Source organism: Acinonyx jubatus, chromosome C2 (assembly GCF_027475565.1).
Source record: "Acinonyx jubatus isolate Ajub_Pintada_27869175 chromosome C2, VMU_Ajub_asm_v1.0, whole genome shotgun sequence".
Taxonomy (NCBI): domain Eukaryota; kingdom Metazoa; phylum Chordata; class Mammalia; order Carnivora; family Felidae; genus Acinonyx; species Acinonyx jubatus.
The window spans coordinates 146,080,133-146,093,164 of record NC_069384.1 but is presented as its reverse complement, the minus strand read 5'-3'; the positions used below and the strand labels follow the sequence as shown (position 1 = coordinate 146,093,164).

Here is a 13,032-nt window from a genome sequence, read left to right as displayed (position 1 = left end):
ATTTTCTATTTCTTCCTGTTTCAGTTTTGGTAGTGTGTATGTTTCTAGGAATTTGGCCATTGCTTCCAGATTGCCCATTTTATCGGCATATAATTGCTCATAATATTCTCTTATTATTGTTTTTATTCCTGCTGTGTGGGTTGTGATCTCTCCTGTTTCATTCTTGATTTGGATCCTTTCCTTTTTCTTTTTGATCAAACTGGCTAGTGGTTTATCAATTTTATTAATTCTTTCAAAGAACCAGCTTCTGGTTTCATTGATCTGTTCTACTGTTTTTTTGGTTTCAGTAGCATTAATTTCTGCTCTAATCTTTGTTATTTCCTGTCTTCTGCTGGCTTTGGGTTTCGTTTGCTGTTCTTTTTCCAGCTCCTTAAGGCATAAGGTTAGGTTGTGTATCTGAGATCTTTCTTCCTTCTTTAGGAAGGCTTGGATTGCTATATGCTTTCCTCTTATGACCGCCTTTGCTGAGTCCCAGAGGTTTTGGGTTGTGGTGTTATCATTTTCATTGACTTCCATGTACTTTTTAATTTCCTCTTTAACTTCTTGGTTAGCCCATTCATTCTTTAGTAGGATGTTCTTCAGTCTCCAAGTATTTGTTACTTTTCCAAATTTTTTCTTGCAGTTGATTTTGAGTTTCATAGCATTGTGGTCTGAAAATATGTACGGTATGATCTCGTTTTTGTACTTACTTAGGGCTGATTTGTGTCCCAGTATATGGTCTATTTTGGAGAACGTTCCATGTGCACTGGAGATTTAGTCTGCTGCTTTAGGATGAAATGTTCTGAATATATCTGTTAAGTCCATCTGGTCCAGTGTGTCATTCAAAGCCATTGTTTCCTTGTTGATTTTTTGATTAGACGAGCTGTCCATTGCTGTGAGTGGGGTGTTGAAGTCTCCTACTATTATGGTATTACTATCGATGAGTTTATGTTTGTGATGAACTGATTTATATATATGGGTGCTTCCACACTTGGCACATAAATGTGTACAATTGTTGGGTCTTCTTGGTGGATAGACCCCTTGATTATGAAATAATGCCCTTCTGCATCTCTTGATACAGTCTTTATTTTAAAGTCTAGATTGTCTGATATAAGTATGGCTACTCCGGCTTTCTTTCTTGACCATTAGCATGATAGATGGTTCTCCATCCCCTTATTTTCAATCTGAAGGTGTCTTTAGGTCTAAAGTGGGTCTCTTGTAAACAGCATATAGATGGATCTTCTTTTCTTATCCATTCTGTTACCCTATGTCCTTTGATTGGAGCATTGAGTTCATTGACATTTAGAGTGACTACTGAAAGATATGAATTTATTGCCATTATGATGTTTGCAGAGTTGTGGAGTTTCTGGTGATGTTCTCTGGTCCTTTCTAATCTTTGTTGCTTTTGGTATTTATTTATTTCTCTCTATATATACATACTTTTTCATCTTTTCTTCCCTCAGAAAGTCCCCCTTAAAATTTCTTGCAGGGCTCGTTTAGTGGTCACAAACTCCTTTAATTTTTGTTTGTCTGGGAAACTTTTTATCTCTCCTTCTATTTTGAATGACAGCCTTGCTGGATAAGAATTCTTGGCTGCATATTTTTCTGATTCAGCACACTGATTATATCTTGCCACTCCTTTCTGGCCTGCCAGTTTCTGTGGAGAGGTCTGCTGCAAACCTGATCTGTCTTCCCTTGTAGGTTAGGGACCTTTTCTTTTCCCTTGCTGCTTTCATGATTCTCTCCTTGCCTGAGTATTTTGTGAATTTGACTATGATATGCCTTGCTGATGGTCGGTGTTTGTTGCATCTAATGGGAGTCCTCCGTGCTTCCTGGATCTTGATGTCTGTGTCTTTCCCCAGGTTAGGAAAGTTTTCCGCTATGATTTGCTCATGTAACCCTTCTACCCCTATATCTCTCTCTTCCTTTTCTGGGACCCCTATGATTCTGATATTGTTCCTTTTTAATGAGCCACTGATTTCTCTAATTCTTAAATCGTGCTCTTTTGCCTTCATCTCTCTCTTTTTTTCTGGTTCATTATTCTCTATAAGTTTGTCCTCCACATCACTGCTTCTCTGTTCTGCCTCATCCATCCTTGCCACCGCGGCATCCTTCTATGATTGCAGCTCAGTTATAGCATTTTTAATTTCATTCTGACTAATTTTTACTTCTTTTATCTCTGCAGAAAGGGATTCTAATCTATTTTCGACTCCAGCTAGTATTGTTACTATTGTGATTCTAAATTGTGGTTCAGACATCTTGCTTGTATCTGTGTTGGTTAAATCCCTGTCTGTCGTTTCTTCATGCTCTTTCTTTTGGGGTGAATTCCTTCATTTTGTCATTTTGAAGGGAGAAAAGGAATTAATGAGGTAGAAAAATTAAAATAAAAAATATTAAAATTAAAAAAATGTTAAAATTAAAAAATTAAAAACACACACACACAAAAACCAAATAAATGATGCTAGATTCTAGGTGTATTTTGTCTGGGTGTTGAAAGTGGTTTGACAGATTAGAGGGAAAAAAAGGGGCGGGGAGGAAAAAAAAAAAAAGAAATCGTTTGAGAATTTGAAAAAATGAATACACTGAAGTAGACTACAATGAGATGATGGGAGTAAAATAGAATTTGAAAAAATATACACAAAAGTAAAGAATGAAGTAGAAAAAAAGAAAAGTAATAAAAATTAAAAATAAATATGAATCTCTTCTTTTTCTGTATTCAAGAAAAAGAAACAAGAAAGAGAAAAAAAGATTAAAAAAAGAAAGAAAAAGAAAAGGAAATCGTTTGAAAATCTGAAAAAGTGAATACACTGTAGACTAAAATAAAATGATGGAAGTGAATAGAATTTGAAAAAAGTTACATAAAAGCAAAAAATATAGTAAAAAGTTAAAGCAAAATACTTTTAATAGAAATTGAAAGTAAAAATGAAGTTTTTCTCTCTCATTCAAGAAAAAGAAAAGAAATGAAAAAGGGAAAAAAGAAAAAGAAAGAAAAAGAAAATCATTTGAAAATTTGAAAAGGTGAATACACTTAAGTAGACTAAAATAAAGTGATGGAAGCAAAATAGAATTTGAAAAAATTTACACAAAAGTAAAAAATATAGTAATAAAAATTAAAGAAAAATATTTTTAATGAAAACTGAAAATAAAAATGAGTTTTTCTCTTTCTGTATTCAAGATAAAGAAATGTAAAAGAAAAAGAAAGAAAGAAAGAAAATTGAATAGATGGACCTGCTAACAGATTGAAGTAGGACTGAAATTGCTTCGTTTTCCCCTAGAAGTCAGTCTATGTAGTGCTTTAGAGTCCATAAATTAAGCAGGTGGTGAGACTTGTGTTGAAGAGCGAGGTTGGCGCAGTTGGGCGGGGCTCAGTGTAATGGCTCCGCTCTCCACTAGATGGCGCTGCTGGCCTACTGGGGCGGAGCGTGCGGTGCTCGTAGGTGCGCATGCGCATCCGCTGGAGCGGTTAAAATGGCGTCACCCAGCCACCCAGGCTGTTCTCCTGGGTCAGCAATCACGCACCCGTCCTCTGTCTTCAGCTTTCGTCCACTCCCCGCTCTTTCACTCTCCGTGACCAGTCCCAGGCAGTACCTCTCTCCCGAGTTTTGTCTCAGATGCAGCTGTTTCCCTCGGCCCTTTACTTCCAAAGGACTGTGGCTTTGACCTGTTCCGCCCCTCTGCGGGAGGGTCTCACCGACCAGTGGCCGAATGAGCAAGGGCTGAATGTTGGCCGCAGCCAGGAACGCTTGCTGGACCCTGCTGCTGCCGGTGCCCTGAGACTGCGGCCAGGTGCCGCCCGCCCCAGAAAAAGTTCGCGAGACGGTGTAGCAGCAGGGTTTCAGGGATTATGGAAAATCACAACACACATCTGGCACCAGGCTTCATCCCCAACGACCTTTTCCAGCACCAGCGAATGTGGCCGCCTTCTGGGGTCTGCCGGGACCAGCTGGTTTCAACAGTCTCTACCAAATGTCCTTCCAGCAGTGGAACCGCTTTTCCCCGTGTGGCCCGAGAACTTCCTGGACTCCACTCTGTTCCTGGGGATTCGCCCTTCCCACCAGAGCACCGCCAGGTATGGAGCCGCGGAGTTGCAGCCGTTGCGCTCCCCTGTTTACAGTCTTAATGGAATTTAAGCCCTCTCCTTTCTCCTTTCTCCCTTTTTAGTTTAGTCCCTGCGGCTGTTTCCAATTTTCCACTTTTTCTCCAGCTGCTTTTGGGGAGGGGTGCTTTTCCCGTATTCTCTCCCCCCCCCCCCCGCCCCAGTCTCCGTCCTCTCTTGGCTCACAAAAGCACCTCCCTTCCTGCACCTTCTCACTCCCCAAGTTCACTTCTCCGTGCCGCGTACATGAATTCTGTGGTTCAGGTTGTGCAGATTGTTGTGTTAATCCCCCAATCAGTTTTCTAGGTGTGTAGGATGGTTTAGTGTTGGTCTGGCTGTATTTCATGGACAGGAGACACAAAAAACTTCCATGCTGTTCCGCCATCGTGGCTCCTCCCCAAGATATGATTTTTAAAGTTTCTTGTGTGTGTCTCCCCAGCATCATTTTCTGGAGGATCATTTATACCACAGACCCCGCATAACACCAAGGAACAAGGGCCTCACCTCCACATGTCCACGTGACTGACACAGGGCGTAACCAGGGAGGCTAGTGCATAAAGGCAAATCCAAAGGTGAATGCTTCTTGCACATTTGATTGCCTTATTCTAGTGAACATTTAAAACACACACACTCACACCAGGCATCTTGCTGACTTTTGTGGTGGGAAGGAATAGATACATTCTTTCTTTGCCCTGCACACATTGAAGCTCTGTCCCCACACAAAGACACATCTAGCCCTGGGGGGTGACAGTGGTGGATGTGTAATTTGGATCAGGTCGTCCAACCCGCCCTTCTAGGAAGGTTTCCTGTGCTGCCCAGGCTGCATATGCTATTACCCAGACTCCCTTGCAGCCCAGTAGGTCTCGGGATGCAAATTAGATGCCACAATTTGGATGCACTCATGGGACGGTTGGAGAGTGAGGTGGAGGATGTCTTCTTGCTCCTCTCGGCTATTTTCGGTCACCAGCTCTGTGGTGACTGAGGTGGCTGTGACAGTGGCAGCAGCTGCGACAGTGACCGTGGCATCCTGAGCCTCGGACCGGAGCTCAGCTTCTGGCTCCTGAATTCACAGCTCCAGTAGCAGCCTCCAAGGCTGTGCAGTTCCCTGAACTCTTCCTCCAGGCCCAGCCTGGATCCTGCTCCTCTCCTCCTCCCAAGGATTTGGTTTTTTTTTAACTTTTGACATAATTACAAATTCATAGTGGTTGCAAAGATAGTACGGGGAGGTCCTGTGTATTCTTCATCCAGTTTCCCCGAGTGGTTACATCTTCCTTAAATATCGTACAATACCAAAACCACGAACTTAACACTGCCATACTGTATGTGCATGGTTCCATGTCACTTTGTCACGTGTAGGTCCCTTAAGTCCCACGGCAATCGACATATGAAACTGTTCCAGCACTACAAAGGTCTCCCTCCTGCTACCCCTAGGTAGTCACACCCACCCCTTTTATTCTCACCCACCCTAACCCCCGGCAACCACAAACCTGTTCCCCATCTCTACCTTTTTTGTCATTTTGAGAATGGTATCGAAATGGAATCACACAGTATGTAAACTGTGGAAACTGGCTTTTTTCACTCAGCCCAACGCCCCTGAGATCCGTGCAGATTGTTGCTCTTATCAATAGTCTGTTCCTTTTTTTTTTATTACTGTTCCTTTTTATTATTTAGTATCCCGTAGTGCAGAGGGACCACAGTTTGTTTACAGCTCACCCACTGAAGGACAGCTGGGTCATTTCTAGTTTGGGGCTAATACAATTAAAGCTACTCTAACATTCTCATACAGAATTTTTTCCCTGGGGTAAATGCCCACGAGTGCAGTTTCATGGTGATATGTTTAATTTCCTAAGAAACTGCCAAGCCGTTCCCAGACTACATTTTACATTCCTATCAGCAATGCACACGAGACCACCAGTTTCCCTGCATCTTTTCAGGCATTTGGCTTCGTCCCTACTTCTTACTGGAGCCGAGGCATGTGTGAGGCTTCCCTCCCACCAGTGCCTCTGGTTTCCACTCGGACAACAGGAGCAAGGGGCACAGGGATTATTAACCTTCCCCGCCTCACACTTTCCATCAGTTGGAAGAAGGTAGTGTTGCCAAATATTTGTTCCACGAAATTCAAGTTGGAGTATTTTGTATTTTGTTTGCTACACCTTAGCCATCCTAGAAAAAGGCTGACCTAGCTGAACCTATGAAGTCTGATAGTGCAACATCCTGGCACAGGTTATTTCCATAGGATGTAATCTCCCAGAAGGCAACTGCACCTTTTCGTGCTTTTTATTCCCCAAGTCAGACAGAATTATCTCAAATTCTAAATTAGCTGTGTGCCTTCATGAGGTTTCCTTTGGGAGGAGAAATGAAAACTCCTTTATTTCTTTTTTCTTTTTTTTTAAATATAATTTATTGTCAAATTGGCTTCCATACAACACCCAGTGCTCATCCCAACAGGTGCCCTCCTCAATGCCCATCACCCACTTTCCCCTCCCCCCACCCCCCATCCACCCTCAGTTTATTCTCAGAATTTAAGAGTCTCTTGTGGTTTGCCTCCTTCCCTCTCTGTAACTCCTCCTCCCCCCTGGTCTTCTGTTGAGTTTCTCAGGATCCACATATGTGTGAAAACATACGGTATCTGTCTTTCTCTGCCTGACTTATTTCACTTAGCATAATACCCTCCAGTTCCATCCACGTTGCTACAAATGGCCGGATTTCATTCTTACACCATATACAAAAGTAAACTCAAAATGGATGAAGGACCTGAACGTGAGACAGGAAAACTTTTTTTAAAGGCCCTGGAGTCCCACAGCCAGTATGGCTCCTGAAGGGAGACGTTACAGGGCCTTTCCGCATGTGGGTGCGGCCTTGGTCTCTGCCCGTGGTGCTGACCAGGAGGGCCTGGTCAGGCTGTCGCCATCTTCAACCCGGGGACAGGGAGAGCAGGGCCGCACCCCCCGCGGGAGGAACAGCAGCGTGTCATTGCCTCCCTTCCACCCTCTCCCGCATCTGAAGAGGACTATGTGCAGGCCTGATGCTACCCTCCTGTCCTGGGAGGGGGAGGCCCTCATGAAGACACCCTCCATGGGGCCATACGCGCTGTTGGAAGACGCCTGGGGCAGAGGCAGGTGAACCTAGACTGCCTGACCACACAGGGGTGGCCGAGAGGGGCGGCCAGAGACTAGACAGTCAGGGGCTGAGGAGCACCCCTCCGGTGTCTGCTTTGCATCAGGTGTCCAGGTGTGCTCCCCTCCCAGCCTCGCACTGGCCTGCTGCCACCCCCCCCTTCCCCCACAGCCAGCAAAGTGACCTCAGAGCTGGCTCACGGGGTGCGGAGGGAGACGCTGGTTATTGTGAAGGGCTTGTCGGAGGGGCTTCCTGAGCACCCCAGATCCCAGCTCTCACGCTGCCCTTCCCTTCCCCTGATCCTTTGATGGGCTGTGTTAAAACACAAATTTAAAACAAACAGTAATGACAAAATGTTAATACCCTTAATGTTAAATGCGCTCTTATGACTCCCATATACTAACAAGCAATTTTTGCCTACTAAATCTCCAATGTTTAAAAAGACCACAAATATGGGGCACCTGGGTGGCTCAGTCAGTTAAGCATCCGACTTCGGCTCAGGTCATGATCTTGCGGTTTTTGAGTTTGGGCCCCACATCGGGCTCTGTGCTGACAGCTTGGAGCCTGGATGGAGGCTGCTTCAGATTCTGTGTCCTCCTCTCTGCCCCTCTGCCGCTTGCACAGGTTCTCTCAATCGCTCTCTCTCTCTCTCTCAAAAATAAACCTTAAAAAAAATTTTTTAACTGCAAATATGGGGATGATGGAAATAATCTACATCTTGCAAGGGCGTGGGGGTACAAAGAAATATGTATGAGTGAAACTCACGGAACTCTACACTGAAGATTTTTGCACTTCAACTACGTGGCAATGGGAAAGAATGAAATATGGCCCTTTGTAGCAACGTGGATGGAACTGGAGAGTGCGATGCTAAGTGAAATAAGCCATACAGAGAAAGACATACCATATGGTTTCACTCTTATGTGGATCCTGAGAAACTAACAGAAACCCATGGGGGAGGGGAAGGAAAAAAAAAAAAAAGAGGTTAGAGTGGAAGAGAGCCAAAGCATAAGAGACTCTTAAAAACTGAGAACAAACTGAGGGTTGATGGGGGGTGGAAGGGAGGGGAGGGTGGGTGATGGGTATTGAGGGGGACACCTTTTGGGATGAGCACTGGGTGTTGTATGGAAACCAATTTGACAATAAATTTCATATATTAAAAAAAAAGATCTATGCACTTCACTGTAAATTAACTAAACATCAATGAAAGAAATATGTTAAAAACAAAAAGAAGAAGCAAAAGAAAAAACAGCCAGTGCTGTCGAAGGGCCTGGGCTGGGCTGTTGGGCACATAGGTCCAGGTTCGTGCCAGGTAACAGATGCTGTGATCTGGGGAAAGGATATCCATTTTTTTTTGAGTCCGTCCAATGGAATGGTCTACAGCCAACCAGAATCTTGTTTTCAGAGAATAACTTTCAGTGACATGGTGAAGTGTTCATGTTATAATGTTAAGAGAAAAAAAAAACCAGAGTTATAAATTTGTGAAAAGCCATTTGGACACAGGCAGAAATCCATCATTTCACTGAAACAGTGAACCATTCATGGCGCCTCTTCTACATCATGATCCACGCACATAAACACCCACACAGAGCCGCTAGCCTGTGGGCAACCCCGTGCAGGGGCAGAGTATCAGGCCATGACGGGGGCACGGCTGGGGTTTGGGGGATGCGGCAGGCCCTAATTACCAAGGAGCTGGAGGAGACACACACTGAATTTTCCAGAAGAGTTGCCCCTTGAGCCAAGGTTTTGTTTCTTTTTAATTAAGGTATAATGTACGTAAAGTATATAAAGTGCACGAATCTCAAGTATAAGCTGATGACTGCTTACACGGATAATCGCTGTGAGACCACCGCCCAGCTCGACATTCCCAACCTCCCCAGTTCCCTTGTGTCCATCTGTCTTTACCCTTCCCAGTAGAGATTCTGACTTCTACTGCCATAGATTTTTCTTCTTCTTCTGGCACTTCATGGAAATGGAATCATACAACATTTATTCTTTCACTCAACATTGTATCTGTAAGATTTACACTGCTGCGTATACCCAGATTTCTTTTTTTTTTTTTTTTTTTAATTGCTGTGTCCTTGGCATGAAGCTACCTGTTGATAAAACTCTGGGTTTAATTTCTGGCTGTGTAGAGCCGTGAAGATTTTATACATGTCTTTTTGATGACATAAGTACTCGTTTCTCTTGGGTATACTTAGCAGTGGAGTTGCCAAGATACAGGGTAACGATGTGTTCAGCTTTAGTGAAAACCCACCAAATGGTTTCCAAATAATTGGGTCATTTTACCTCCACACCGGCGGTGTGTGAAACTTCCAAATGAACTGAATCTTTCTGTGTGGATGAATGTGGCAGTTGGAGAAGGTGGCATACGGAGGCTACAGTTAGGGACAAAGATACTCTGGGTAAGAGGAATGTCAGGGAGGCACAGGTGGCCGTGAGAATGTGCCACTTTAGATCTCTTACTCTGAACCCACCACCAACCGGCACCGAGGCCATGCTTCCCACAGCAGCCCTCAGCCAGTGACCAGGCTACTCATCTAATTCACTTTGGCTCCAGAACTCCTGATCGGCTTGGTGTGACAATCTGAGAACTGAGCTACAGCCTGGGACTCTACCCCCTTTCTGTCCCTCCCAGGAGTCAGACTTGCAACAGGTTCTCTTCTCTCAGGACACAGTTGATCTTAGCTGTTTCCACGGAAGCCAGACAAAGGTGGAATGTCAGGTGTGCTATTTGGCAAAACTGCTCACAGTAAAACTGACGTCTGACAGATAAGCTACATCTGCACTGGAAGGGCTGTGAATGAACTAAAATATCTGGTGGGACGCCAGAGCTGGGGGCTCCCCCGAGTGCAATGGCTTTAGAATCTGGGATGTTCCTTGAGGGCCCTGGGAACTAAGACCGTTGTTTGAAAGAGAATGGCTCCTATGGGGCTTCTAAACCAGTGGCCCCAACTACTGACATGGGTCTTGCCCTGTCACCCTCGAGCAGGGACTTGCGGAACAGGGTGAGGATGGCCCCGGGGCTGCTGTGAGGGCTCCTCCTGCAGAAGAAAAGTGCTCTACGCTGTTCTGCTGAACGTCCTGTCCTATGTCCTTCTAAGGGGACCCGATGCCAAGTGTGGTCTGTTGTGGTCTTGGGAGTCCTCTTCAGCCTAAGAAAACCCCCTGGTGGACACTGCTCTTGCTCACCACAACCCTGTCCCTCCCGCTTCCAGCCTCGTTGCCCCACTTAGCCGGAAATGCAATATCCATCCAGCGATCAAGAGGAAATCCAACCAGCCTGTCTCACGTCACAGTCCTCGGTGCTTTCCCATCACCACGTCGCCTCGGGTGACAGCTGGGGTTAAAGAGCATGTGGGTACCGACTAGCAGCCCCCTTCCTGCTGTCCAAAAAAAAAAGACTGGACCAAGATGTTTATAATCATTTAATGAATGTTCCACACACACCTTCACTGTGCTACAGGCGAATTTCATGATGACGGAAGCTGATGAACCACCCACCCAAGCAACCACGTGATCTACTCACAGTTTCCAAACACCTGGAGATCAACCAGAAAGATTCCGTAGGGAACGGCACGATTACTCAGCCAGAGGCTCCTTAGGGTTCTTACTTTCCTTCTTCCTTCTCCTCCTCCTCCTCCCGCTAAGGACCTTCTCCACGGTCTGGATGCTCAGGATGGGAGAAGGGGGCTGGGAGGGTCCCATCGTACCAGGGCAAAGAGGACTGTGGACCCCACACTCCAGATGCGGGAAGATGACATAGGGGCACAAGCCTGGGGCAGGCCTGCTCAATAAATAAACAATTCCCAGAAGCCACCACACGGGGCTAGTGGGCCCAGGGCCACTGAGCTGGAGGAGCCACGCCCCCACCCAGGCCTGGCCACGGCCCGCTGGCTACGTGTTGCACACCAGCACATCTGCAAAGGGTCCCAGGAGGATCTTGTTGAAGATGCAGCGGACCCACACCAAGTAGGTAGTGAAAGGCTTGATGTTCTCGGTGAAGGTGTGGTTCTGCAGGGCCAGGATGTAAGGCACATAGGTGTTCTCGCCCTGCTCCTGGAGCCACACCTCGTACTTCACCTCCCTCACCTTCAGGTACTTGAGGTTCCACGGGATCTGCCAGGACACGGTGAGGCGCGCCTCGGAGGCGCCCTGCACTGACGCCTGGCACCGCGCATCCCGGACTTTGCCTGGGTAGAGGCCGACAGTCCACTTCTGCTTCCGCGGCCCCGGCCGGCCCTTTACCACGCGCCGTATGGTCTGGATGAGGGATGGGATGTCCACCTTGGTGTCCTGGTAGATTCGGAAGAGCCACTCAGGGTTCCGGCAACAGAGATGCCGCGGGACCTCGCGGCTTTGCAGGATACGGGCCTGCTCCGCCCGGTCTAGGTGAGCGATGCCCCCCTGGTCCCAGGGCCGTTCAGGGTGCGTGACTGTGTTCTCTGGCATCATGTTCCGCCAGGCTACGTACTGGAGGTCCATGCCAGGCAGCGTGGCCAGCGTCTTATAGGGCGTATAGTGGTCGGGATTGACAGCATACGGGAAAAGCTCGACCACAGTGGCCCCACGGGGCAGGAAGAGGGCAGTGACCAGCTGGGCCCCGTGCATGCTGACCAGCATGGAGGCGTTGCTCACCAGCCGCACGACATCTGCAAAGGCGTGGTCCTCCAGGGACACCGTCACCGTCTTCATCTGGAACTCCTGGGCCAGTGCCAGCAGCAGCTCTGCCTCGTTCAGGATGAGTCTGTTCTGGGTACGGCTGAAGACCAGAACGTAGTCTTCGCCTAGGGGAGCCCCTGCCCGGCTCACGTTCAGCTTTTCCATCATGAACCGTGCGAACTGCCGGATCTCGTTGCCCGAGACCAGGACGTTAGCCTTCGGGCCCTGGGGCTGGACGAAGCCATACTGGTACCACGTGGTGACCTTGGAGAGACCCACGAAGGCATGGGAGAAGCACAGCAGCCGGCCCAGGGTCTTGAGCTGTGCCCGCAGGAGTGGCTGCTTCGGGCTGAGGAGCTTGTAGAGCTCAAAGTGTGCGCCCTCGCTCCAGCCCTCCATGAAGAAGAGCCGGGCCTCGTGGGCCAGGCCGGGGAACTGCCTCAGGGTGTAGAAGAGAGGCAGCAGGTCGTCGTGGAAGACGTGCATGAGGTTGTCGGGGTTGAACCGGTTGGCGAGGAGCGCCACGTCGGGCACGAACACGGGCTTCGGCATGAAGCGCAGGGCGGCGGCCGGCAGCTCCACGAAGTTGAAGTACTGGGTGTTGTGGTCCTCCACGGTGGACAGGTCGAGCAGGGCCGGCTGGAAGCGCCGGGAGCCCAGGTTGGGCAGCATGACGGACGCGTTGCCGTGGAAGAAGATGAACTCCTCGGCCTCGCTGGAGTAACACAGCCACTCGAAGCGGCAGAGGCGGTCAGTGTGCGTGCGGCCCGTGCACACCATGTGTGTGCCGCCCTCCATCAGGGTCTGCAGCGCCCTGGGGTAGTCGATCCTCAGCGCGGGGCCCGGCTCTGGGGCCTGGCGGCCGAGGGCCAGCTCCTCCTCCAGAGCGGCTGCATGCTCACGCAGCCGCACGTGCTTCCACAGGACCGCTGCCAGCACGGACACCAGGAGGGCGTTGAACACCGCCGACAGGTGCATCCTAATGCCACCACGGGGCCCTAGTGACAGGACAGCCCCCGGGGAGTGCCACAGGCCTGGCGGGCTCGACCCATCTCTGCGGGCACGCTGACGGTCGGCAAAAGCCTGCGGGAGACAAGGAAAAGGGAAGAAAGGTGTCGGCACGGTCTGTCTGCGGTCACCTTAGGCTCCTGCGGCGTGTCGGGCACTGTGCCTGCCACAAC

General features: G+C 48.0%; 2 protein-coding genes across 20 annotated transcripts in view; one reads left to right on the top strand and one right to left on the bottom strand.

The window, feature by feature from the left end:
* Window positions 1-13,032, top strand: part of GASK1A (golgi associated kinase 1A) — a 118,861-nt gene that overhangs the window by 94,267 nt on the left and 11,562 nt on the right. For all 9 annotated transcript variants that reach the window (XR_008298066.1, XR_003414460.2, XR_008298063.1 and 6 more), the window contains one exon: window positions 3,958-4,048. The gene's annotated coding sequence lies outside the window, so the exon portion shown is untranslated. The remainder of the gene's footprint in view (window positions 1-3,957; window positions 4,049-13,032) is intronic.
* POMGNT2 (protein O-linked mannose N-acetylglucosaminyltransferase 2 (beta 1,4-)) overlaps window positions 10,603-13,032 on the bottom strand; it is a 54,939-nt gene continuing 52,509 nt past the window's right edge. For all 11 annotated transcript variants that reach the window (XM_027040835.2, XM_027040836.2, XM_053221559.1 and 8 more), the window contains one exon: window positions 10,603-12,934. In XM_027040835.2, the coding sequence (XP_026896636.2) occupies window positions 11,087-12,934 (1,848 nt within the window). In that variant the 3' untranslated portion in view covers window positions 10,603-11,086. The remainder of the gene's footprint in view (window positions 12,935-13,032) is intronic.